Source organism: Choloepus didactylus, chromosome 1 (assembly GCF_015220235.1).
Source record: "Choloepus didactylus isolate mChoDid1 chromosome 1, mChoDid1.pri, whole genome shotgun sequence".
Taxonomy (NCBI): domain Eukaryota; kingdom Metazoa; phylum Chordata; class Mammalia; order Pilosa; family Megalonychidae; genus Choloepus; species Choloepus didactylus.
In genome coordinates, this window is record NC_051307.1 from 235113092 (window position 1) to 235140456 (window position 27365).

At 42.9% G+C, this 27365-nt stretch overlaps 1 protein-coding gene across 1 annotated transcript in view; it reads left to right on the plus strand.

The window, feature by feature from the left end:
• EDEM1 (ER degradation enhancing alpha-mannosidase like protein 1) overlaps positions 1-10911 on the plus strand; it is a 30576-nt gene extending 19665 nt beyond the window's left edge. The window contains exons 8-12 of the mRNA XM_037800787.1: positions 60-230; positions 1930-2003; positions 2841-2937; positions 4496-4699; positions 7007-10911. Of these exons, the coding sequence (XP_037656715.1) occupies positions 60-230; positions 1930-2003; positions 2841-2937; positions 4496-4699; positions 7007-7096 (636 nt within the window). The 3' untranslated portion in view covers positions 7097-10911. The remainder of the gene's footprint in view (positions 1-59; positions 231-1929; positions 2004-2840; positions 2938-4495; positions 4700-7006) is intronic.
• The last annotated feature ends 16454 nt before the right edge of the window (positions 10912-27365 follow it).

The following is a 27365-nucleotide window of genomic DNA, read 5'->3' on the forward strand; positions in this document are numbered from 1 at the left end:
AGGTCTTGCCGTTCTGGAAAAAGTGTCTTAGTCTGATGACCAGTGTCTCTTCTCCTTAGGTTCTAATAGGAGATGTGGAAGATGCCATCTGCCTCCACGCTTTTTACTATGCCATCTGGAAACGATATGGGGCCCTGCCTGAGAGGTATAACTGGCAGCTGCAGGCCCCTGATGTGCTGTTCTACCCGCTGAGACCAGAGTTGGTGGAATCTACATATCTCCTCTACCAGGTACTAGCCTTTGTTTGACAGTGGTTTGTATTTAAGAACTAGGAGTATGTGTAGCAGCTGGTTCTTAATGAACATTTGCTGATTAGTTTGAAATGATATCGTTTCAGAGCTACTCTGATAGAATTACCTGCTCTGTAGTCTTGCTGGTATTTAGTACCATTCATGGTTCCACAGGACATAGAAGGCGTCTGCGGTCAAATACGTCTTTTATCCTAACATTTTGCAAAGTGAATAATGTCCTCACTGTAGGACTTACTTCTCACATCCTTAAATATTCGAGAGGAAGGTTTAGTCCCCCGTATTTTCCAAATTTATTTGACCAAATAACTCTTTTCTGGGATGCAGTTCTGTATACATGTACTATGGACCCCTGATCTATGCAATCGTTATTCAGATAGAAAAACAAATTTATTTTTCTTGGTTGTGAAGGAAATCACAGGGGGTTCATCGGGAAGTCTATTTTTATTTAATGCTTAAAAAAACATGTAGTGTTCATCTTTGGTGAAATTACTTTAGTGCCTGAGGGAATGTCACTTTAACTGTGAAATGTCTTCTCCACAATTTAAGCTAGAGATTTATACTTCTGTGCAGGCCATACCTGTATACACACTGAGAGTCATTATCTGTTCACAAGCAGCAGCACAAGCTGCCAGTCCTTCTAAGATTGTCCTTCAATGCAGTTTGGTAGATCTCTACCAAATGGCTGCTCTGGGCAGGTCCTGGCAAGCAGAACCTTATGTTTTCGAGCTCTGACAGTAGGATTAGAACAGTGGTTTAGATTTATTCAGTAATTTTATATACTGAATCCTTGCATTTGCCCCTAGATGGAAAGCAGTGGGCAGGGAGGAATCCTGAGAAACTGGAGAGACCTCATGAGTTTCAGATAACCTTTTCTCCAAAAAAGGAAGATGTTACTCTCCTCTTGCTTCTGAACTCAGCATAGAGTGACTGCATACTCTGGTGACATGTCTAAAACTGGCCTGCTTATCTCCTCTTGAGCCCTTTATTTCTGTCACTGCCTCTTTCCCATTTGCAAACTTCTTCATATTTACTATTTTCTTAGAATCCGGAGAAACCTTCAGTTTTGCTCTATTAATCCAGAAAAGTGAGCCTTGTACTTGTTTGCTTTTGCTGCTGTAAATGCAACTTTGAAAATATTTTTGGAATAAAAGCATCATCTTCTCAGATCATTTTTTTCCCTAATGAAACTTAAGGAGCAAGCATGTGATAGAAGACTAAGCAACCAAAGGACTGATTTCTTGGAATGATTAGAGGGGGAAATGTGGAGACCTGCTTTAGATACTTTTGAACATCTTATTGGTGCCTTTCTCTTGATAGAATGCCCAAATGGTATCTCATGATGCTACAAGGAGAATGGAGGCAACCTTCTTTTCCCTGAGTCCTAACTTTCTAGAGAGTTCTGAGGCAGGGTACAAACAGGATTTGGTCTCAGATATGGTACAGTCAGTGTGGGTATTGTTTCATTTCTGACCTTGACAGGGGCCAGGAGAGCCATCTCAACCCTGGCTAAATGAGAAGTTCATGAGCCCTCACGGTAAAGTGAATTGAGCCCCGTTTTGGGCAGCGTCTCATCTTCTTGGGAGATCCCTGCACTCACCGTGTTGTTTGTTATTGGCAAGTCTGGTTGCTGTCATGTTTGCTGCCCTTGCTGGATCACATTCTCTTATTTTCTCTCTAGGCAACCAAGAATCCCTTCTACCTCCATGTGGGAATGGATATTCTGCAGAGTCTGGAAAAGTACACAAAAGTCAAGTTAGTTTTCTGAGTTCCTTCGTGTTTTTTGGTGGACCACTTTTTTCTTATTTTGAATTGCTCTGGGGAAATATTCTATTTTTCATTTCAATTTTTAGAAAAGTCATTAATGTTAATTTTGTAGGGGAATGTTAATTTTGTGGTAGAACCTCTTCATTGATAGTGGGAATTGCTTTTCATTTTTTTTTCCCTTTTTTCTTTAAGGTACCAGCAGACTGTGTGTGCTCCTTTTAATTGAGTTACTTATTTCCCCATATTTTACAAAAATGCACACACTGAAAAATTTAGAGATTACAGAAAATATAAAGAGGTAGAATATTGTTACTCTAATCTCCATGACCACAGTCAGCATTTAAGTATATATATTTTAATATTTCAAAATTTTTATTTCTGTAATGTGTGTATATATGTATACATAAAAATTGTATGTCGTATTTCAAAACTGCATTTTTCACCTAGCAATATATCATAAGTATTTTCTTATGAAATACTGTTTTAAATGCCCAAATGATAAGTCATTTCTGGAAGTATTGGGACTAAAAATTTAAGTGAGAGCTTCTATATTAGTTACCGATCATTTTCTTGGTGTCATGTTGAGCTTTGTCAAACTTCACTCCCTCCCGATTAGTCTGATTATGTAACAGCCAAGCCACTTTTAAAAAAATTTGGAAACAATCCAAGCTAAAAGAAGATGGCCCTAACTCTAACATAATTTAATTTCATATGGCATTTGATGTTTTGGTTGATTATTTTGTTGATAGAATACTCCTGTTTCTTAAATTAATAAGCAGGGTGGGCAGGAGTAGAGGAAGGACTAACTGGAATATTGTTTTCTAGATGTGGTTATGCAACGCTGCATCACGTCATAGACAAATCCAAAGAGGACCGGATGGAGAGCTTCTTTCTCAGTGAGACCTGTAAATACTTGTATCTGGTACGTGTGTTGCGAGATTAACCCAAGGAATATGTAGTGCTGCTTAGAGCAGTCATTCATTCATTCTTCCATCTAACAAGTGTTTATTTACTGGGCACCTACAACATGCTGGATGTTGTGCAGGACCCAGGGGATACCGTCACTAACAGAACAGAAGGATATTGCTGTCTTCCTTCATGGTTTCTGACCATGTGCTAGAGTCATATTTTAAGTAAATAAACAAATTAATATATGATTACATACTGTGTGACGTGCCGATTAATATGGCCTGGTGCTGGTTTGGTGGTCAGAGAAGGCTTCTCTAGGAAACTGAGAGCAGTGTTTATAACTTTTACTAGGTTCTGTGGACTTATGTGATCTTGGCTAGACCTGTGGCCCAGCTGCCTCTCTGTCTATATGTACATCCTCAGGCACAAGTGTGTGTGGAGAGAGAGGATTTTTGAATCAGGAAGGAATGTTAGAGATCATCTAGTTCATTCTTCCCCTAATAAGGAAACCAAAGTCTGCCCAAAGAGACTTGCCTGAGGGGTGACCAAGTGGCACAGCCAGGGTTTGAACCCCAGTCCTGACTCCTTGTCCAGTGTTCTTTCCACTTTACTGCCCTGTCATTTGCATATATTGTCTGTGTGCCTAAAACATACCTGCTCTCTTTCCCTCTGTGCCATTGTACTAAGTAGAGCTAAATATGAAGGACTGCCTCCTAAAGGATTGGGGCGTCCTGGTTGGAAAATAATGTGGCAACTGAGAATTTGGTGCTGAGATTCAAAGATACTGAGCAGTAATGATAGCTTTGTTATCCAATTCAGTGGTTCCCAAGCCCAGGACCAGCTGAGTCAGAATCACCCTGGGGCCCTTGTAAAATTACAGCTGTATTGAATCAAGATCTTTAAAAGTGGGTTCAGGAATCGGTAATTTTAACCAGGGCTCCAAATGAGTCTGTTCAGAGCCAGGTTTGGAAGCACTGGTCTAATCCTTTCAGACTCCTCTTCTGCTTCTGGTGTCACTTTCCACAGACTACTGCAGAGGAGGCGTGTCCACCAGCAGATCACACAGCTTTAGTCTCTGGGACCATCCTTCTGTAAATTCCTGTGGAGTGCGGTGTCCTCACTCTCACAGCAAAGGCCAGTGCGGGCAGGCTGGCCAGGGTCTGGCCCCTCAGTTCTCTCCAGCAGCTGTTGGTGCCAGAAGGATGTTAACAGGGTGGGAGTAAGGAAGGTGACTAGGAGGGGCTCTGGGGAAAGAACTCAAGGCCCGAGGGGAGAAAACCTGTACCGACCCCATTCCTCTGTTAGTTGTGAGAATATGGACAGGAGGCACTGAGCCTCATTTTCCCTCCTCCGTAAAACAGAGTTTAGGTGACTAATGGTTTTCTTCCATCTTTAAGATTTTCTGTTTCTAAGGACTCATTCATTTGTTCAACATTTATTGAACACCTGCCTTCTCCTCCCACCAACATATCCCAATATTGGATTAGGTGTTCCTTCTGGATGCTGCTGGGTTCTAAGGATGTTGCAGTTACCACTTGTATCTTTTTTTTTCTTTTTTCTTTTTCCACTAGCTATTTGATGAAGAGAATCCAGTACACAAATCTGGAACCAGATACATGTTTACAACTGAGGGACACATTGTATCTGTGGACAAACACCTACGGGAGTCACCCTGGAAGGAATTCTTTTCTGAAGAAGGAGAGCCCGATGAAGAGGGAAAATCTGTACCCAGGCCTAAATCTCTTGAATTAAAAGTCATCAACTCCAGCTCCAATGTAAGTTGCTTTATCCAAGAGTGGTTTGCATATGGAGGATGAAAAAATACTACTAATTACTGTTACCCAGAGTTCCCAACGGAAAACAAATGTCATATTCAGACTGGATAATTTAAAGAGTTTCATAAAGAGACCATTTACAGAGGTGTTGCCAGGGTGCAGCGAAACCCCCAGGGGGTGGCAGGCTCCATTATCACTCCCAGGCTGGAGAAGTCTGTGGAGAGAGTCAGAGTGACTGTGGGGCATTGCTGTGTGGGGTGAGCAGCCCCTGGCAGGAGCCGTGACTTTGATCGAGGGATGCAGTGGCTTCAGTCACCTTGCCGGCTGGGAGCCAGCACAGGAAATACTTGACTCCCTCTCCGTTCTTCTGGTCTGTTGGAGCTTCTCTTTGGCCGTCCTCAGCCAGGTCAGCCTCTGTGGAGCAGAAAAGTGGAGACAGGCAGAGAATGGGTCTGAGTGGGGAGTTAGAGGAGATCCAGCAAAATCACTCACCAGCAGGAAAGGGGAAAAAATGCAGTCATCAGGCATGATTTTTGATGAAGATGCTTTTTGAAATGCAACAGGTACCCATTTTCATTTAAAGCAGGGCTTCTCTAAGCATGCTTAGTTTATCCTGATAGACAGTGGGAAAGATTTGGTAACATGAGTCCTCAAGTCCCAGTGCTGTAGCCCCAGATGGTTGTATTCTTTTGAATGAGACTGGATGATTTGGAGGTAGGGCATGGAGAACGGATCCTAAACCATTTGAAATCTCAAATCTGTTTATGCCCCAAATGCATTGGATGCCATCTCTCTTCTCAGAAAAAAGCCTTCGTTGTCAAAAAGATCCTACTTCTTCCCCACAAACCACCTTTGGCCCAGGGAAGCCCCTTCGTCTTAGCCAGCACTTCAGCACTCTTCCTTTAGTGTCTTGTTGAAGCTCTTCTCCTTTAGTCTCTGTGCTACGTTGGCAGGCCAGAGAGAGAGAAGCCCTTGAATTTCCATAAGGCTATACGGTGTTGATTAAGTGAACAAAACATAATTGAGAAGGAAACTGAAGGAGAATTAGAGGAGGAAATATTCATAATAACTAGTATTTAGGTCATGTTCACCATGTGCCAGGCCCTGTTCTAAACGCTTACTTACATTAACTCATTTACTCCTCACAATAGCCCCAGGAGGTGGAGGTACTGTGAATATCCACATTGTACAGATGAAGAAAGGGAGGCACAGAGGGATTAGGGTCACCTGTGCAGTGTGGTGGAGCAGGGGACCCAGGCAATGCGCCTTTCGTCGTAGGAAGATCTCTCCAAGCTGACATACTCACCCTAGATCTGCTGCCGCTGTGCTGGGACACAGCTCTGGGGTTTAGACTAACACGAGGGATCCCAGTTCCAGATTGTCTTGCCTCATGGGGAGACCAGTTCATACCCAGGTATTTGAACATGTGGAGGATTGTAGGAAGAGCTGTTGAATCACAGAGGAGGGAGAGATGAATCTGTCAGAGAACATCGAGAAGGACTTTTTTTGGGGAGCTTACCTTTGAGTAGATCCTTCAAGGATAAGAAGAGCTTCCCAGGAAGGGATTTTCAAGCAGATAGAAGAGCACATGTGGAGGCCTGGGGGTGGGGAGTGGTGGGGACCAACTAAAGGACCTCTCAGATGTGACCTTGCCAGGGACAAGGAGCAGGGCATGGTGAGTTGAAGTACAGAGCACTGGGATAGTGTTTCTTTGGGGAATAAGCTTATAAAGAAAGTGTGTGAACAACTGTTTCCAGGGATAATGCATGTGGTTCTCAAGACCCACTTCTCCTTTGAGAAAAAAGGCCTTTAAAAACACAGCACTCTGAAGCATTTAGATTTTAGCTGTGAATGAGCAGATCCATGAACTCAGAAGACCACAGTATTTTCAAGTAGCTGATGTGTTTCTAAAATTCTGAGTGAATTAAGGACCCAGAGGGACCCCGCAGTTTGTCCTGGCCACTCCAGACTTGCTATGGATGTGTTTTAGCTTCCCTGGGTCTCCATTTCTTCACCTGTCAAGTGAGAATATTGAAGTAGGTCGGTGGTCCTCAGCTGGGAGTGATTGGGCAATGGCTGGAGACATCTGTGGTTGTCACAGCTGGGGGAGGGTGCTGCTGGCATCTGGGGGGCAGAGGCCAGGAGGCTACTCGGAATGACCCCACAAAGAACTGTCCACCCTAAAACGTCTATAGGTTGAGAATGCCCAGGTTGAGAAACCCTGAGTTAGGTCATCCAGCCTTACTTCTTGAGGGATTAGCACATGAGTTTTGAATTCAAAATTCACATTTTCCCTCTTTTCTCTAGTGCAGTCGTGTTCCTGATGAGAGGAGATATTCCCTGCCCTTAAAGAGCATCTACATGCGACAGATTGATCAGATGGTTGGCTTGATTTGATCTCTGGTTGTTGTTCAACCAGACACCAACAACTGAACCAAACCCAGTCTGAAGTGGAAGGAAGAGGACAGAAGACTGGCTGTCCATGATGGTGTAGGAATTTCTGTCCAGCTGCTCACCCACATGCTATTGACTCTTGCATATTTTAGTTTTTCTTTTTTATTCAATAAAATGCCCTTATTTTTCTTAAGGATATAATCCAAAATAAGAAGATACACGGGAATTGGATTCTTAAGAAATGCTGATGTCATGAAGCACAATTGATGGGACATCTTGGGATTGATCTTCAAAGGTTAATACTTCAGACCCCAGGTCTCCTCTCTTTGCTGGCACTTGTCATAGCTGCAGTATTGCTACCTCTTGGTTAGAGGACTGTGAGTGAAATTTTTCTGAAAAAGGATCTGAGATTTACTTGACATCTTTTTTTTTTTTTGCATTTTGAAAATGTCATCGTTTCTCTCTTTTTTTATTGGATAATTGGGCTGTCCCCCAGATATCCAAACACAATTTTAGATCACATGAGGAAAAAAATCCAGTTATTCGTTTGCTTCCCAAGTGATCTTCACAGTGTTTCAAGTTAGTTAAGAACAATGGCCTTATCAGAATTCTAACAGGCAGTCTCCTACCTTATGACATCGTGCTATCAAGAAGATAACAGGTACTTCATTTTGATGGTATTTTGTGTTTGTTTTGAACATAAGCTTACCTGAGGAACTTCCGTAGTTCCACAACCAGGTGCCTTTTAGGGAGAGAAAAATACCTACGAATGTCTGCGCTTCTATCTGTCTCATATTTACTAACCAAGGATTCTCAATTCTGACCATGTTTGGGTTAGAATTTTGTTTGTTTTTGCTTTATATGTCTAATGCCAATTAGTTAACTCAGGGAGAACAAAATGATTGGTGACTTTCTGGTGTCCCTCGAACAGTTTCCTATATAATGCGGGCTTTAGATTAGTGCCTTAGACTAGTTTTGGTTTGGGTCACTGGATGTGCAAGCTGCTGCTATGGTTTAGACAGGCTTGTTTTTGTTACCACACGGGGGGCTACACTGAAATGGGGTGGGATGGGGTGTTAGTGAGGAAGATTGCTGGAAACCACTTGGCCAGTCCTTACCTTTCAACCTGATATTTTTAAGCAAGCACAAACAAGAAGGAGGTTGTGCTAAAACGCCTTCTTCTGTTATTCTTTCCTGAGTCAGAACAGAAGTTTCTCTTTGAACTTAGGCTGAGTGCTCATACAAAGCAGAGCTGGGTTTGAAAGCCCTTGTCTGGTTTCTGTGGGACATCAGAGGTTGAAATGCATTCCAGTAGAAAGGGAGAGGATATCTGTAACCTCTAATCCCAGTTTCTCACCTGTCACTGTTGCCACCTCAAATGATTTTATTTTATATGCCTGAAAGCTAGAAATAAGTGCTAAGCCATTGCATTTTTCAATCGAAAGGGAGACATTTTTATTCCTTCTTGAAAATTAAGTGTTTAAATGTTATGGGTTTTAAAGGTAGATAAGTTATTCAGTTCTTGGAGATTTTTTAAAAGGGGATTTTCAGTAAGATAACATGCCATTGCTAATTCTTAAACATTTACTATGCAAATTGTCTTAAAGCAAAAAATATCAAATGCTTCCACTTTACCTTTTTGTTTATTTCAAAAGCATTATTCTTTTTATCGACAGCTTTCTTGGCTACTGAATAGAAAATTTTCTTTGTGAATACCATATATAATTTTAATGTTTTCATTGAATTCATTACACCAAATTGTTCCATTTTACACACACACACACCTGTATCTTTTCTCCAGGAAGACTGAGGTGGGACTGCTGATGAAACATTTGGGAGAATGGGGCATGTCAGGGACAGAAGCGAGTCTTGTGTGCATCTGTTTTCTCTTTTGAAGCTCTCCTCATTGACCTCTTGTGCTCTCATGGTGACAGCATTGCCCTGTTCATCTGGGCCCTTTACCTGCCCCTTAGAGCACGCGCTGGCATTTCTTCCTCCCTGCCGCTAGTACGGGGATCCGAGCCTGGCAGCACCATCGTGCTTCAAGTGCTGCAAATGCAGCTCAGGGGCTCCAGGCTGACATGAAACACATTTTGAATTAAGGCCAAATCATCTTGACTTCCCGGCACAGGACTTGTATGAATTGGTGGGGCTGAGTGCTGCATGACTTACCGCATACAAATCCTGGCTGTCGAGCTTCCAGAATACCCGCTCTAAAGTTTGATGCTACCTGGTCAGTAGTTTCTGTGGCTAGATGCCAGAATGCTGTCCAGTGCCAGTCAGAAGAAGGTCTGTGAGCCAAGTTCAAAGTTTACTTGTTTCCTTTTTGAAAATCAGAATGTTAATAGCCATGCTATACCCTGTAGGGCTTTTGCTGTTTCTTCTATTCTGTGTTGTAGAATGTTGGGGAGGGCTGAGGAGGATGTGAAAGCAGTCCGCTTGCTCAGTGATTTGCCCCAGGAACACCCTGCTTCTCTGGAGTAGCTGTGAGCCTCACCCATCCTGTATTAGCGAGTGTCTAGCATAAGCTTTGGGCAATATGATGAAAATAGTTTTGCCAAACCATTGTAGAAAACTGCCTTATCCTTTGGCTGGGTGGAGTGTAATTCTTCCACTACCGAGTTCCAAACCCTTACAGGGCAGTTTTAGCGAGGAACTCCATTCTCCTGCAAGAGTCGGTGACTCAGGAAGTGCCTGCTGGCTCTCTGGGTGTGTTGGCCTCTGAGAACCCAGCTTCCATTTCTACTGCTTTCCCGTGGTTGGCCCCAGCTCTTCTGCCAGGATTTGCTCTGCGCAGCAGAGGGCCCAGGTTCTGATGATGCACTGGGCTATTCTTGTTCTAGATGGAGGAGTATGCACAGGTCACTTTGATGGTTTTCTATATAGCTGAAGAAAAATGTATCAGGGCCCGTGTCTCTGCAGATGAATATGAGAAGAGAGCGGATCGTTTCCTGGTGTGGTAGTGCAGTTGTGCAGTCTGGACTGAGGGCCTCAGCCTGATTTTCCCGTCGCCTCAACCAAAGAAAAACATCTCTCGTAGCTATTTTCTGGGCTCGGTTTACTGAATGCTTACAAACTAACTCTTAGCTTTGGATTTTGTAGACTTGACGTCAGACATTCCTTCTTTATGGAGGGCTCTGGAGGTCCTTTTCTTTTGATTTTTTCAAATTTTGTAAAAGGTAGGGCTGAATGATGGCGCTCACCACAGAGTGGCAGAGCAGGAACTTGTTCTTTCCTTTTCCCTTCCCAGACATCCAGCTCCCACTCTGCCTCATCCCTGCAGGGCAGGGACCTTTGCACGAGTGAAAAGGTGGGACAGGCTGGGGTGAATGTCCCCAGGTTTTGCAGGGCTCAGGGTTATACTTCCATTTGAATTTGAATTTGGATGTGATTTTGGTGAAAATGTCCAGTATCTGTGGAACTTCTTGAAATATTACCCCTTATCCTTCTTTCGGAGAGGCAGAGGAATAATATTTTTTAAAGGTATTTTGTTTTCATTTTAAATAGCAAAACACAAGCTGCATTTTTATTTATTATGCACAAGAAAGGTAAATCTTTTTACAAAAACATCTAGAGTTGGGAACGCTGGGAAAATCTGTTGAAATACATAAATGCTTCTCTTTAATGTGCAATATGCTTTGCAACTATATATGATATTTTATGTTTCATCTGTAAATAAGAAATGTATTTAAATTAAAGGGGAGCTTTTTGTAAAAGGACCAAATGTTCTTTTATAAATGTACTAAAGAATGTCTTGCTCTTTGAAATTATTAGGATTTTTATAAGTAATTTTTATTAAAAGATTCTGTTTTTGTTTTTTGGTGTGTTTTTTGAGTTGTCATTTTGTTTCTCCCTTATGTACCCATATATACACATTACCTGCAGGACAAACAACAGAAAACATTCTTTAAAGGAACTGTAAAACCTAGATGAATAAAAACCTTATTTGGGTGTTTTACAGCTAATCCCTGAGTAAAGCCTTCCTCTTGAAATTCTGCTCCCCTTTTGTCTGTCACACCCCTCCCATTGAACTGTCCCTCACCCAGGGCTGAGAACTACTTTCAGTGATCCCACTGCTACCCTCTACAGGAGCCCCCTTTCTCCTGGGCACTGACTCCTCAATTCCTGTTGCCATTCATCTGAGCATATCTAGGTTCCAGAACCAATTTTCTGTGTTATCTTAGGCAAGGCAGTGCATTTCTGCAGACCACACTTCCCCCCTCTGTAGGAGGGCGTGAATGCAGCAGGTGGTCAGTGTGTGGGCGGAGCTTCAGAGGGGTGCCCTCGTCCTGTGAGGGCATCTGGATGGAGAGCCTCATTCTGCCCCTGTAACATCGGGGTGTCCCAGCTAAGAGTCATGGGCAATTCTTACTGGCATTTAAAAAAACATAGAAATTATAACAGGGAGAAGAAGAGAGTCTTGAAATTGGAAACACCTTGCTGATGTTAAAGCTCTCTACTATGGTAGAGCCTGGTGGTCGTTGGGTGGTTGTTTTTCCTCGGGTGCCCTGGGTTTGTAGCCCTCCTGACAAAGCAAAGCAGGCCCAAGAACCAAGGATACTGCCTTGCCCAATTGTGTGAGCACAGGTGCCCTGAGCCAGCTGTGGATTGCAGTTCGGCATCAGGGTTGAGTAGGGACTCTGGACTCAGGTTGCATAGGGGACAATTCCCTTGGAAAAGCAACATACCCTCTTGGGACCTCAGTTTCCCCATCTGTGAGATGGGCTGATAATAACAGCCCCTACCTCATAGGGCGGTTGTGAGAATTGAGTGCATCAATGTGTTAGGTACCTAGAACAGCACCTGGCACATACGCACATACATACAGGCTCTGTTTCCGGTGATTATGATCAAGTTGGATTTGTTACCCAGGATGAGTTCTAGGGTCTTTTAAACAAGGACCCTGCAGTAGGGCCTGACCACCACAGAGTGTCCTGGGTCGGAACCCTGATTTTGTCCTTAGGGAATGCGAGGTTCTCACTTTCATACAGTTTATTTCTACAACCAGAGATAAGATAACCTGAGTTCCCAGTTTCCTGTGAAAGGCTGGCTGAAAAAATAGCTACATGTTGTCAGGGCATGTTAGGGGCTAGCTGCTGAAAGCTCTGCATACATCTCAAGTTTAATCTGGGAAGTAGGTACAGTGCTCCCACCTGGGACACCCAGAACACAATCACGGGCAGGCACAGGGATTGGACGGATCCCCCAATGGGGTGTGGCTTAAACATATCGCAGTCTTGTCTCGGCAACTCCCGAGAGGTAGCTTCTATTATTCCTTTCCTACCAAAGGGAACTTTTCTACAGAAAGGAAACCGAACTCAGGTCAACAACCTTGCCCCAGGTCACCGTTGAACCAATTTGAACCAAAGGCCTCAAGCTGTTTTATTTTAGGTGCCGGAGTGAATAGTCGGGATTTAGTTGCAGGTCACTGCTGTGGAGAAAACCCTGAGAGGGTCCCTGAGGGAATGCTGTTCAAGCCTTGGTGTGAGACCCCAGCGGCCCCTTCCCACAGGATTGGAGAGGGGAGGCTGGGCTGGCCGGAAGTCGCTGCAAACCTGCTTCCTGGGCGCCAAAGCCCCGAGGCCCTCGAGCTTCTGGGAATCGCCGCCAGGGGTCCCACAGCGCCTGTGTGAGGGCAGTGGTGTGGCTGCTTTCAGGGGCTGCGTTTTTTCTACATCAACGGGAAAGCCCTTCTTTGAAGAGCTCGGCCCTTCTCACCTATCTCCTTGCCAAGGTAAGAATTTTTCTCCTCAGACCTGAGGGAGCAGGGCTGGGATGCCGGAAAGAGCCCATCTTCAATGGTCGGTTAGTCAAATTCTTGAGGAAAACTTTTCAGTGATTTGAAAAGCTTAGCACCTGCTTAGCAAGAAGGCCAAAAAAGGGGAAGAGCCAGCTCCCATTATTAGAAAACCTATCTCACCCAACCTAAACTTTATTTTTTATTTTTGGATAAATAATGGCATTTAAAAATACAGGAAGTGACTCTTGCCAACGTATCTATTGAAATCTAAAAACCATTGCAATTTGTTACCCACTGTCATCTGTTTAAAAATATATTCAAACGTTCTTAGTTAGGAATTTTGAGATTGTTCTTTTTCTTCTTGAACTGATGTTGCCATTCCTCTTCCACCACAGAATTTTATACTGATTTTATACATTTTAATCCTTTGACATCTTACTGATTGTCCAGTCCGACTATGCCACAAAAATGTATATAGTTTGACAAATATATGGTTTAAGCCATATTCTGTAATCACAAAGCACTCGGTATTAAAAAAAATTCTTCAGGATTGAGCTAATATTACAATTAGTGTTATAAAAATAGCATGAATATACATTTTGATAATTATTAAATAAGTGAAATTTTATTGGCTTCCTTTTGTTAAGTGGACAGTGTGTTGGTTTTTACTTTCCTAACTGAATTGTGTGTTGGTGGATGAATATTATTTATGGCTTCAATGGGCATCAAAACCCATCAAATATATTACCATTTTTTTCATTTTTATGGAAATAGGCACTTAGAGACCTTATTCACATTAATAAGTAGATAGAACTCAATTCCTTGAACTGCAGAGCAATATGCCATTAGCTGACAAATTAGGCTCTCTTTCAATTTTGTTGCAAGCATAGAATTGGAAACCACTGACTTGCAAAAAGTTTGTTACTTGGTTGTTAGAGTCATTCGCTTTAGCAATATCTGGAACATATTGTAGAAAGGCCTATCAAGACTTATCAAATGCTTATTCGTTGGTGTCATGATTCTTTTATTTAAAGGCACGTTGTGTAACCTGAAATCCTCAAGGGCTGGATATTAAAAAATATTATTAACTTCAACACCTCTCCAAGAATACATTTTATAAAATAAGAGCTTTTATGTAGTCAAGTCCTTTAAATAATATTTGTCACAAAACCTGGGAGCTGTTTATTTAGCTCAACCAATTTAGAGATCAGATCCACCATGTACAAAATTGGCTATTGGGGTCCTTGTTTGCAAACTCATTAGCCCCATCAGGCTTATTTGCTGGCAGGCAAAATCTGACTTCATTTCTCAGTCCTAACAAATGTGTTAATACATGTCCCACAACAGCCATCTCATTCTGAATCCTAGGATAGATGCAGCAGGAAGCTTTGTCATAGATTGTTTCTTGGATGAAACGAGGCACTACCGCCTGCGCTAACTCTCTCTTCCTGTGTCCTCACGAAGCTCGACCTCAGCAAATGGGAGTGGACAGCAGTTGGGAAATAGAAGAAACACAGTTGTTGGTTGGACAATATTTCACGCTGATCCTTTGGTGCTCCAGGGGTTTTTATGTGGCAGGGCTGTTCGGGAGAGGTATGCCTTTCTCTGTTAAAGTGGGAGAGGTAGCGCTTGGAGGGAATGAAGCCAGGACGTTTGATAACTGGTGAGGAGGACTCGTGCACTCTGATTCTTGGTAAAAGTACACATTGAACATTGAGAATCTGGAAATTGACCCTCTTAAAACCAGCAGTTCTCTGACTTCATACTACCTTAGATTCACATGGAGGGTGTGGAAAAGCACAGATCACTGGGCTCACCCCAGATGGAACTGAGTAGGTTTGGGGAAGGACCTGAGAATCTGCAGTGCAAACAAGTTTCCAGGTGATGCTGAGTCTGCTGATCTGGGGACCACACTTTGCAAAAAGCTGTTCCTGCCTGCCTACCCACTGGAAAGTCTTCCAGTTTGAAGGCCACTGTCTTAACTTTTCCATGCCATGCAGGGGGTAGACCCAAGTTTTGGAGGGACCTCTTTAAGAAAATATAAAGTTATGAATGCAAAATTAGAAATACAAAAGTGAATATTAATTTAGAATGAGAAAAACACAGCAAACCACGGACATTAAAAAGCCAGCAAATACAATGACAAAAGTTGTTAAAACCCACCGTATTTAATTAAAATTACCTGATACACCTTTTATCCTCTATATTTTTTGCCTATATACTCTTTGACTGCTCTCTGTATTCATACTTACACTAATATGTATGTATTTTATGGCTCTTATTTGCATTCCCCTCCCCTAGCATATATCCCCAGCCTTTGTTACAGAAACTCAGCTTCTGGCAGCCAAGGCAAAGAGGGAAACTGGTTGGGTTTTCTGCTTCTAGTTGTGTGGCCAGGCCAGGACTACAGCTTCAATAGAGGACAAACAATTCTGACTTAGAAAAATTTGTTGTAGATTTATATAAGGAGTATCATACTATATCTCTGATTGCATTTTTTAAAAAGTTCCTAAGATAGCAATAGTCAGCATTTATTGCATACTTATATGACAGAAACTTGGCTACATATTTGCCATGCATTATTTCTTAGTCCTTAGGATGAGCCAGTGAAGGAGGTTTGATCATTACTTCCATTTTACACCCAAGGAAACTGAGGTTCAAAGAGGTTGAGCATTAGCCCAAAGGCACCAGCCAATTTGTGGTGGAGCCAGGATTTGAACACATGCCATGTGGCTTCAACTCCCACCCTCTTATCCACTAGCTGCATTGTATATGTTCTACATGCGACAGTTCCTTGAATTGGCCCTCTGTAAATTGAATAGAATTGAACAGTGCCTTGTGATCTTTTTAAAGAGCTTGTAGAACTCTTCATATAAAATATTACTTGGTGGCTGAATTTATAAAATAAATGAGCCATCTGCACTTTTCATATCATATCCCGAACCTCCCACTTCCCCCCAACCAGGCCTCTTTTATGGAGACCTAGGAGGTCCCCAGGAACCATTGATATAGCCACTCACTTTGCTTTCCTTACAAGTAGGGTTTTTTTTCCCTTCAGGATATTAATATGGTCTGTAGTCTGAATATTCAAAAAAAAAAAAAATTGACTCAGCTTTAACCACTAGTCTTGGTTGCCTGTATTTACTTAGGAAAAGGGTTTTTCAAAATTTTAAATCATGATTTGAATTCCAAAATAATTGCCTCAGCAAAGTGTAAGCATCATTGTAGGGCGAGGGGCAAGGGGAAGACATGTGAGCACACGGCTCTGTCACTCCTCAAGTTCCCAAAGAAAAATCACTTTTCTTCGTTTACGGAAATGCAGCAGAGCTTTCAAAAATATATGAACTCTTTGAAAGTATTTAAAAATAAAAGTTTAAAAAATACATGAACTGAAGACTATTATTTATTAGGGAGACACAAAGCAAAACAATTGCACATGCATGAAATTGGCAAAAATTAATGATAGTAAGTAGTAGGAAGGATATGAGCAATGGGGACACTTCTACAGGTCTGGAGGGAGTACACACTGGCAAAGCTTCTTTGGAGAAGGGCTTGGCCTTACCCGGCAAAGTTGATCATGCAAGTGCCCTGTGGCCACCCAGCCAGGGCTGCAGTGTCTGGTTACACAGGGCTGTGCACTGCTCCATTCAGGGCTGCCCTGGAGTTGTACAGTGGGGTGACCCTGACATTTCTACTCCCTAGTAAATCGTCCAAAGCAGGGTTGGCAAACCACAGGCCATAGGCCAAATCTGGTCCACTGCCTGCTTTTGTAAAAATAAAGTTTTATTGGAGCACAGCCACACTCATTTGTTCACAGATAGTCTATGTTTGCTTTTGTGCTACAACAGTAGAGTTAAATGGTTGTGTGAGAGAGTGTCTGGCTCATAAAGCTCCAAATATCTACTATCTGGCCTTTTACAGAAAAAGTTGGCCAACCCCTGATCTAGAGGAACCCTTGCATGTGGGAACCAGGCAACACATACAAGATTGTTCATAGCAACACTGTTTGGCAAAGCAAGACATTACAAAATTGCCACAATGTTCATCAAATATTGTCTTTTCATACAGTGGAATATGATAGAGAAGCAAGTCACAATGTGCCCCTTTATGTACAGTTCAAAATCAACCAAAACTAAATATATTGCTTAGGCATGTATACATCTGTGGAAAACTCTACAAAAAAACAAGTGGATGGTTATCAAAATTAGCATTGAGGTCATCACTGGGGCCAATGTGATTGTGGAGAGACACATGGGGGTCTTTTAGGGGAGGTGCCTACAATATTCTTTGTTAAACTGGTTGGTAGTTGCACGGCTGTTTGCTCTAATTTGATTCTTTAAATGGTACACATGTTTTAGATGCTCTTCGGTATGTATGATTAATTTCACAATACATGAACTAACATTGTATGTGAAATCCATTTCACGCGTTGTGAAATTTAAGCAATCGTTCGGTTCTGGGACAGGGTGAAAAATGGCAAAATGTTCATCAAAGTAGGGGAAAAGTAAACAATGTGCAGCATCTGGAAGAGAAATCTACCAAGTATTATGGGCTTCATCCAACCTTTTTCCTTCCATTACTCCTAGGCTAGTCTTACTGTTTCTTTGCCTTCCAGGGACACACACAGATGAGGAGTTGCCAATTTTTGGCAGCCCATTTTTGAATGGGTGTCCAGATAGGCAGTGTTTAGATATTGTGGGACCATCAGGAGAGTGGTATTTGAAGAAAACACAGTGCTATGCACCACATGAAGCCAGGGAAACTCACTGGAACACTGTCTCAAAGACATCCCTTGAACACCTGCTTCACACACGGCTGGGGGATTTTAGGAGCTCAGAAAATGGGAAGGCTGGCAGCCAACTGCAGAAACAAAACTCTCCGTGATGCTAGGAAAGACTCTTTAGACGTGGCCTTAGGTTTCAGCCATTCCCACTCAAAACCCATGCACCCTGGAAATGGACCATTTTCCGCTAATGGGCATCCAAATCTCCTATGTGGTTTAGGTTATATAAAGTGTTGCAGATACTGTTGGCTTCCACAAGAGACCACTGTTGCTTCATTGTTTCTAATGGTGCCTTAAAAAAAAAAAATCCAGTTTTACACACAAGCCAGTGGTACAGAGAAAACAAATAGGGCTGGCAGGTTTAACCAGTGTGCCAAATGCAATTTCATGGTTGTTTGGAATCTTGTAGCCAACTCTTGGGGTGTGGTGCTAATGAAACATGAGTAATAGTAACAATGATAGTGATAGCATCGCGGGTTTCTATAGCATACTGCTCCCCAAATCATGGCTCTTTCATGTGTATTATTCAGTTGAGTCACAGTACCCCTGTGACTTGGTGTTTCTCATTTTTTGGAACTTAGAATCAGGCTTCAGGGAAATGTGACAAGGTTCATAGTCAGGTGGAGCTATTCCAGAACCAGGGATAAATAAGGAAAGGGGGAAACGCAAAGTCTTTTGGGAGTACGCCGGCCTTGCCTCGGCATTCGGGTGGAGGCTTAAATTTTCATCTCATGAAGATGCTTTGAGCTTGATATGAAATTGTGTAGCTGCATAGATCTACATGAAGCTCTCTAGAGTCTCCACTGTGTGTACTCAAGGGGCGTTTCTCAACTAGGGGTTGTGCCAGGAGTTTCCCAGGATAGGGACTTCCTGGCAGTCTCTCCTCCATCAGCTCCTGCTCTGGATATTGGAAGCTTCTGGGCCTTTTGGAGCCTGACCTCCTAGTACCTCCTGCCAGTTACTTCCTCTGCGTCTGGTTTCAGTAATCTGATTTGGCAGAAGCTGGGCAGTATTTGGAGTCTACGGTGTGGGTTTGAATCTGGACTCTATTCCTCATTAGTTGGGCGAGTTACTAAAACTTTCTGAGCCTCAGCTTCCTCATCTGTAAAATGGGACTAATTTTACCCATCTCATAAGGTTGAGGGGATTTAAGCAATTATGTGTTTAAGGGCCTCGTCCTCCTTCCCTTGCCTTCCCCTCTGATGAGCTGCCTCTATGGTCATTTCCCTTGGGTCTTCACAGAATACTTGACCCAATTGCTGTTCCAGTATATCCTTGTGGTCTTTGGGGCAGGAGGTCTCAAGCTTAGATAATTATCACCTGGTGTAATTGCTAAAATTTCCCAGATGGTACTGAATCAGCATCTGCCCTTTTGCCAGTCTCTCCAGGGATTCTGAAGCATATGGTCAGAGGATCCCAGTTTGAGAACCAGTGCCTTGGGAGTTTGCTGGAGGGATTGGGTGGGGATGGGGGAGCACTACATGTTGCATCTCTAGGCATACAGCTTCAGGGGCCAACTTAATAGCATTTGCAAATCTGGCTCCTCTGGGCAGCTCCTGGCTGCCCCCTTCTAAGGACTGTCACTCAATAGTTGCCAAGCCAACCTTTGGAAAGCAGTTAGAAGCCACTGTCTTTGGCGGCAGAACTTTCGTTTCTCCAAATGTGGTTCCTGGATTAGTAGCATCAGCATCACTGGGAACTTGTTAGAAATGCAAATTCTCAAGTACTGCACCAGACCTCCAAATCAGGAACCCTGGGGATGGAGCTGGAAGTCTGGGTTTTAACAAGCCCTCCCGGTGATGCTGAGGCACATAGAATTTGAGAACCTCTGCAGCGGAGGGGCAGGCACCCTCCTGGAAGGGTCAGCTGGTCTCCCCAGATGTGACAGACCCAGGAAGCTCTCCAGTCACTGCTAACTTTGGGCTGGTGTGTGTGTGTGTGTGTGTGTGTGTGAGTGAAGTGTTTGTCTCCATTCTCCTGTGTGTGCAGATGGAGAGCATTTATTAAGCCCCCACTAGGCATTCTGGTCATTTATTCTCCTGTCTAATTTATTCATCACTTAAACCATATACTATTTATACTTGAGAGGCAGATTGGTGTTTCTTATCCATTTGTTCTTTTATCCAACAAATACTAACCAGCTATTATGTGCCAGGCACTCTTGTGGGTACTGGGGATATAGTGTTAAGATTGTACTTTCACAGATATAAACAAATAAATATATGCTATAATGGCAGAGTGGTAAGAGCTGTGAAGGCAGACAGAGCAAGGTAGTAGGTAGAACATCGTGTGGGAAAGGAAAGGGGGCTATTTTAGAAAGCAAAGGTAGCACAGGCTTCTCTAAGGAGGAAACATTTGAAGAATCTCATGAATAAAGTGAGGGAAATGAAGGGGGGATTTTGGGGGAACAGAGAAGGTAGTCTCAGTCTTTCTTGGCCATGGGCCCATCATCCTATTGGGTCTACAAAGAAAAAAGGAGAAATATAAGACACCATTTCAATGCCAAGGGAGTTATACTCCATTAGGAGAGAGGAGACATTTCTCTTTCCTTGGGAACTCCACTGAACATTTTACTTAATTATACCTCTGGTGCCTTAGTCTCTGAACTAATAGTAGTAGTAAATAGTAGCAATAATAATTAATGGCTACCATTGCTATGGACTTCGGAGGCATTTTCTTATTTAATGCTCATTCCCAGTCTATTTGGGTGCCTTCCATATAAAAGGAATCACAATCACACAGTGTGTAGCCTTTTGAGTCCAGCTTCTTTCACGCAGCACAATGTCTTGGAGATTCATCCATCTTGTTGCATGACTCAGTAGTTTGTTTCTTTTTATTGCTGAGTAATATTCCATTCTGTGTGTTTATCACAGTGTATCCATTTACCAATTGAAAGACATTTGGGTTATTCCAGTTTTTGGCAATTACGAATAAAGTTCTAGCCTTTTTAATTAATTTACTTTAGTGTTTATCCTATGTTTGGAGCCAGGCTAGGTTCTCTCTCTCTCTCTCTCTCTCTCTCTCTCTATATATATATATATATATATATATATATATATAATCATTTATCTCACAATATCTGAGACTCAGAGAGGTTAAGTAACTTGGCCAAGATCACACAGCTAATTGGTGGTGAGTCTGGGTCTAAAGAACCAATGACCAGCTATTTGGGTGGTTGAGGTAGGTCCATGTGAGAGGCAGTTGGAAAGTAACAGAGTGCCCTGACTTAGACTCAGATGAGCCTGGGTTCAATCTTGATTCCTTTTTTTCACTGGCGGTGACACCCAGAGAAAGTCACTTAACCTCTCTGAACCTCTGTGTCTTCATCTGTGAGGTGGAGTAGGGCTAAACAAAGCTGGAGGTGGTGTAAGACTGGCTGGTATAGGAAGTGAAAAGTCAGGTCTATCTTTCCTTCAGGCTGGAGAGTCCTTGTTTTCTCCCTTGACTAAAATAGAGAATGTCTCAATGTGTCTGTTTTGCCCTTCATTCTTTTCCCACTTCCCTCAGTTCACAAGTTTCCAATTCCACCCTCCTCACCTCCAATCCACCCCCGTCATTTAGGGGTAGTCACCTGACCCAGGTCCGGCCAATCAGCAGTCACCTCCCTGCCCCCAACAGAATGCTTTGTGAATGGACTCAAGATACAAGCTTCCTGAAGGAAGGAGATTCAGTCTTGGAGCTTTTCTGAGAACTACTGGAAAGAGAGAAATACAAACATCTGTTCATAACTGCTTTAGGTATTTCATGCTTGGGACTTCCAGGGGCACCATATAAGGGAAGAGCTCCCCAGATAAAACAGAGTCAAAAGGAGGAGAGAGTCCAGATCACTTTGTCTGAACCACTAGATCCAGTCCTACTTGGAGCATTTACTCCTAGACTTTTTAGTTTGGCCAGCCAGTTCTTTACATTTTCAGCTTAAACCTGTTTCAACCCCTTGAAATGCAAAGGATCCCAATATAAACCCAGAGAACCCAGGTCCAGGCTCTGCCACTTTCAGGCTGAGTCAGTTTCCTCTTCTGTCAAAAAAAAAAAAAAAAAAAAGTGGTTGAGAGGATTCGGTGAGGTGAGAGAATGGGAGGTGTTCACTAGGGGTTGGATGATTCCATAGAATAATTTAAGGCTGACAGCCTGATCCTTTTTACCTTAACCTGATTGTGCCCAGATTCTGTGCTTAGAAAACTTGTGACTAAGTTCCCAGTGACTGAATGAGTGGCTGTTCTGTTATTCATTTCTGTTCTCATGGTCCATATGGTCCTTTGATTTCCCTCCCTCTTCGTCCCTTCTCCCTCCTCCAAAAGAAGCTCGAGAATGTGAGGGGAGATGTGTTTCCTTTTCACAATGAAATACAATTACACTGAATTCATCACAGTGATGATATTCATTGTCTCAAATTACGGTATTTCCTGGTGCTTAGTAGAGAGATATATAATAAAGCACTGATAAAAATTTCCTCTTTCTAATCCAAATTGTATGCAGATAAGATGACACTTCCTTAGGGCAAAACTCTTTTTTTCTCAGAATTAGAGAAGAATCATTCACTTTGGAGCTAATTTACATTGCATGAGATTTTTACACATCCATCAATTTCAAAATAGATTTCAATGAGAAAAAATGTAAAAATTCCCTAAGTTTAGACATCCCAATGTTTTGGTCTTAACAATATGCAAAACAGGGGTGGAGGTGAAGAAGAGATGGCTGTTTTGGTCATGCATAAATGAGCTTCAAGCTGGAGGAGGCAGGAAGCATTTCCTCCATCTGAGAACAGTTCTACCGGATCACAGCCGTGACAGGCTGGGAAGGGGGCGGGATGGGGGTGGGGTCCTGGACAAGCAATCTGGACTGACTGGTCCCTGGACTGGGAATCTGCCCAAGAAAGGGAAATAGCCCATTTCTGTATTTCAGCCATTTGGAGCAGTTGTGTCTCTGTCACCACCTGTCTGGAGGAGGGTTTCTCCACCTTTTGTTCATTATTGTCCCCTCTGGCATTTTCAGACCAGCCCCCAATAATCTCTCCCCTCCTGCCATGAATTTTTTTTTTAAATGGGAAAGTACTAACATTTTATTTTATTATCAGTGTATGCATTTGATGTCAAAGAAATTAATTTTCCAAACTCAAAGCTTTTGCAACTACATATTTCCATTTTCCTGTAAAGTTATGTAGCACTAGTTCAAATGCGTTTCTCTAAAACTACTCTAGCAGTGCTCCTTGGTAATTTTTTTAGCTGTCTCTAACATGTGACTTTACCAAAGAGCCTGAATCTAAACAAACATAATTTCAAATGACTAACTTTTAGATGAGTGAGACCAGAAATAAAACCATCAGCTGATGATTGGGGCTATTAATCCCCAACAAGACACTTTGTTGAAATGTGTCTTCTGAGACAGCAGTTTTTATAAGTTTGAACCTTCAAAAGACGAGGGCAGGGTAGAGCACAAGAACAGAAGCTTCTGCAGTTTTAAGCATCCCATAGTCCTCAGCCTCTGACACATGCAAGGTGAAGCATCTTTTCTGCAAACTAAGTGATCTTCAGAATCTCCATCTAGTTGAACTTTCAGAGAAAGAGGCCCAAGACATATCATTATTATGTATATACCATCTTGCCTCTGGTTTGCATTAATTATGTCTGAAGAGTTTAAAACCCTTCTAGTGCAAAGGTGGAAGAACACCTTTGATGTGGTAATTGGCAAGAGCAGACCATAAAAGCAGAGGCTAGTTGTGCTAGTGCAGCCCTGTGGGAAAGTTTCTTCAGCAGAGGCTTGGTAGAACCGCCCTGCTAAATAGAGGAGTGGAATAAGGACAAAGCAGGAAGAGACGGAAACACTCTTCTCCACTTATTACCTGCCACCCAGACTTTCTAAAATCTAGATAGCATTAACAATTTCATTGTTGTGTTTGCCTTAAATAATGATCTAGGGCTGCTCCATTTCTTCTTTGCTTCTTATTTGATGTGTCATCCTAGCTGCCTGTGGTATCATATTAGGAATGCCATCAATGATTGGATATGCCATTCCCCACTCTTCATGAATTCATTCATGTGTGGATGCTTCCCATTGGAGTGGCTTCTTGGAGAGCGGGCACACTAGGAGCTCCAGCAGCGCAGAGTAGAAGGCATGGGGTGGCTCCCCCGCCCTTTTGTTCCAATCCACTGACAGCACAGCCCAGACATGTGCGGCCACCTGCGGGAGACTGCAGAGTTTACGCCGCGTGAGGGAGTTCCACAGCCACAAGGCTGGCCTGCAGCACACCCGGCTTGACACACTCCAGCAGCCATGCTCACTGCCCTCTGTCCCGCCATGAAATTGCAGTACCACAAATATACTTTATAGTTGTTTATGCATGATGGGTAATCTGTGTTTTATACATAAAAGGAATATGATGTTTTCACTCCCAAGAACCACTTTTGCCCCCCTCGGCCATGTTGTACTTAGTCTGTATGCACCTGGCGTACTTCTGAGTGCTCACTTGGAAGAATTCGTTTAATCCTCACAATAACCCTATCAGATACACCCATTTCAGAGGCAGGGCACTGAGGCACAGAGAAGTGAAATGACTTGCCCATAGTCACAGAGCTAGTTATGGTGGAACTGGGATTTGAAGACAGTCTGGCCTTGTGGGTCAGAGGAAGGGCCTGGCAGTGGAGAGTTATAATCGCTCCAAACACCCTGTGAGGATACAGGCCATTCTCATTGCATGCGTGAGTAAACACCCGGGCAGGCTGACTGTGGCCCCAGAACATACCTGGTCCTGATCTCCGCAACCTGCTGACGTTACCTTATGTGACAAAATGGACTTCACAGATGTGGTTAAGGATCTTACAGTGGGAGATTATTCTGGACAATCTGGGTGGTCCTGTGATGTAATCACAGGTGTCCTTATAAGGGGGAAGCAGAGGGAGATTTGACACAGAGAGAGGAGGAGGAGGTGGTGTGAGCAGAGATTGGAATGATGTGCTTTGAAAATGGAGGAAGAAGGCAGGAATCAAGAAATACAGGCAGGTGGCCACTGGAAGATAAAAAAGGCAAGGAAACGGATTCCTCCTCCGAGGCTCCAGAAGGCATCAGCTCTGCCATCGCCTTGACGTTTAGCCCAGTGAGACTGATTTTGTACTTCTGGTCTCCACAACTGTTACAAATAAATTGGTGTTTTAGGCTATCAAGTTTGTGCTGATTTGTTACAGCAACTGTAGAAAACAAATACAGAGATCTGGAGAGCTGGATAATTTGCCTGAGGCCCCAGGGCTAGGAAGTTAGCTAGTGCAGAATTTTAATACAGACCCCTGACTCCAGAGCCTAGTTCTTATTTCCTCTGTCCAGAGGTGGCTCACTCAAAGCGTGCAGGCAGATGCCTCACTCCTGTGTCCCTGGCAGCCATTGCTAATCGATTGTGCCTCTCTTTTACTCATCTGGGCATGGGGATCACATCCCTTGTTAACTTGGTGCTCTTGGCAGCCTGAGGATGGCCTGGCATCTGTGTCTTTACCTCCCACCCGAAGACTTGTAAGGAAAACAGCAGCTCTATTCTTGAACAACTCTCTTGCATTTTTTGTCCTTGGGTTTATAAAGCCAATTCCCTCAAAGACAACAAATGCTCCTTGTATGTCCTCTCTTTCCACTTTTCCCATGCCGGCTCCTGTTGCTTGAATAGTTTGCCTTTGCCAACTGCAGTCAAATGTCCTAGTGCTTGGTATAAATCTTGAAGACCCAGCCCTTTCAACAGTGCCTAATCTTGTATATTTTATCACTGCCTTAGGACAGTTCCTTTAGAAGCAGAGTTTAAGACAGGGATTTGGATGCACAGGATTTATTGAGGGGACAACCCTTAAAGAGTGTAAGGGAAGCAGGGTAGGTAAGGGGAAGGAAGTGAGCAAGGGTGGAGTCTCAGTCCCATCTCCACCTGAGGCAAAGAGTTGGCTCTCTATCTCCTGCTGACTTGCCATATCATTACAATAGGCTACCCCTGGGTGGGGAAGTGCATGCAACTTCTGGGAGAATCGGCTTCTGCCATCTGAGGGCATTTCTCTGGAGAAGGGGCAGTGTGTGCCGTTAGTGGCCAACATTCCCAGTGGGTTGGGGTGGGGGCAGGAATGGGTGCACCTCCCAGGAAAGGAGGTCTGGGCTGGATACCACAGCACCTCCTGCCATCACCTGGCTGAGTGTCTGCTTTTAGGAAGTCTGTGATGTGGTCACCTCTGGTCCTGGCCAGAGTTCTGGCTCTGGAGACTTTAACCTTGCCTGGGTCATCAGCTTAGAGACCTGCATTTCCTCTGGCTGCTTAACCTATGTGTCTGTATCATTTGTGATCTTCAGTATTTGTGTTTATACAAGATGACCTCGCTAAATGTTTAATTATTTCCAATTGTTTGCAGCTGCTGCTTCTATGCTCTCATTGGCCTCCGGTTCAGGGAAAACCATCAGGTGCTTAAAATCTGCTTTTGTGCTGTTAGTTTTGCTGAGGTCTGGCTGGTTCCTCCACCTGACTTTTGGAGGGGGAAGTAGGCAGCTTCTACAATGGCTCCCAGCCATCCTGCCTCCTGGTATTCAAGGCTGTGTATGAGCCCCCTCCTCTTGAGTGTGGGTGGGACCTCATAATTTGTTTCTAATGACAGAATAAGGCAAAAGTGATAGGATGTCACTTCTAAGTTGAGGCTGTAAAGGACTGTGTCTTCTCTCTTGCTGGTGCTCCTTCTTGCTTTTGCTTGCTGACTCTAGGGACAAAAGCTGCCATGGTGTGAGCTGCCCTATGGCACGGAGGAGGAACTGGGAAGGCTGACAGCCCACAAGGAACTGAATTCTGCCAACACCCTCCAGAGTGAGCTTGGAGGCTGATCCTTTCCCAGTTGAGTCTTAAGCTGGTGTAGCCTTGTGTAAGAGCACAGTGAAAGGATCCGGCTAAGCAGCTCCCAAATGGCTACACAGAGTTGTAAGCTAATAAATGCACGTTGTTCTAAGCCACTATGTTTTGGGGTTATTTGTTACATGGCAATAGATAGCAAATACAAAGAAGAATGGGAGGTGGAAGCTGAGGTGGAGACTGTAACCTACTTTTTTTTTTTTTTTTTTTCAAGTTAGTGAATTTGCTTTATTTTATTTTATTTTTTTTTTAATTCAGTTTTATTGAAATATATTCACAAACCATACAGTCATCCATGGTATACAATCAACTGTTCACAGTATGATCATATAGTTATGCGTTCATCACCACAATCTATTTCTGAACATTTTCCTTACATCAGAAAGAATCAGAATAAGAATAAAAAATAAAAGTGAAAAGAGAATACCCAAACCATCCCCCCATCCCACCCTATTTGTCATTTAGTTTTTACTCCCATTTTTCTACTGATTTTTTTTCAATTTTTTAACTTTGTTTATCAAAAAATTAAAAACAAACAGGCAAACAACAACCAAAAAAACCCCACAACATTTCAAACAAAGCAATGGATTAAGGAAAACAAATAACCTAAAATAACTACTTTGCTTCCAATATGTTCCTACCATACCCCAAGAAAATTAATAAACCATGTCCAAACAGAGGAGTAAGAAAAACAAATAATCTAAAATAACTACATTGCTTCCAACGTTCTTACCATACCCCGAGAAAATTAACAACCCCTAAGAAAACAAAGGAATAAGAGAAAAAAAAAACCTAAAATAACTCTATTGCTTCCAACATGATCTTACTATATCCAAGAAAGTTTACAAACCATAATCATTCCTGAGCATTCCCATAACCTTGAGATTACCCTCCATAG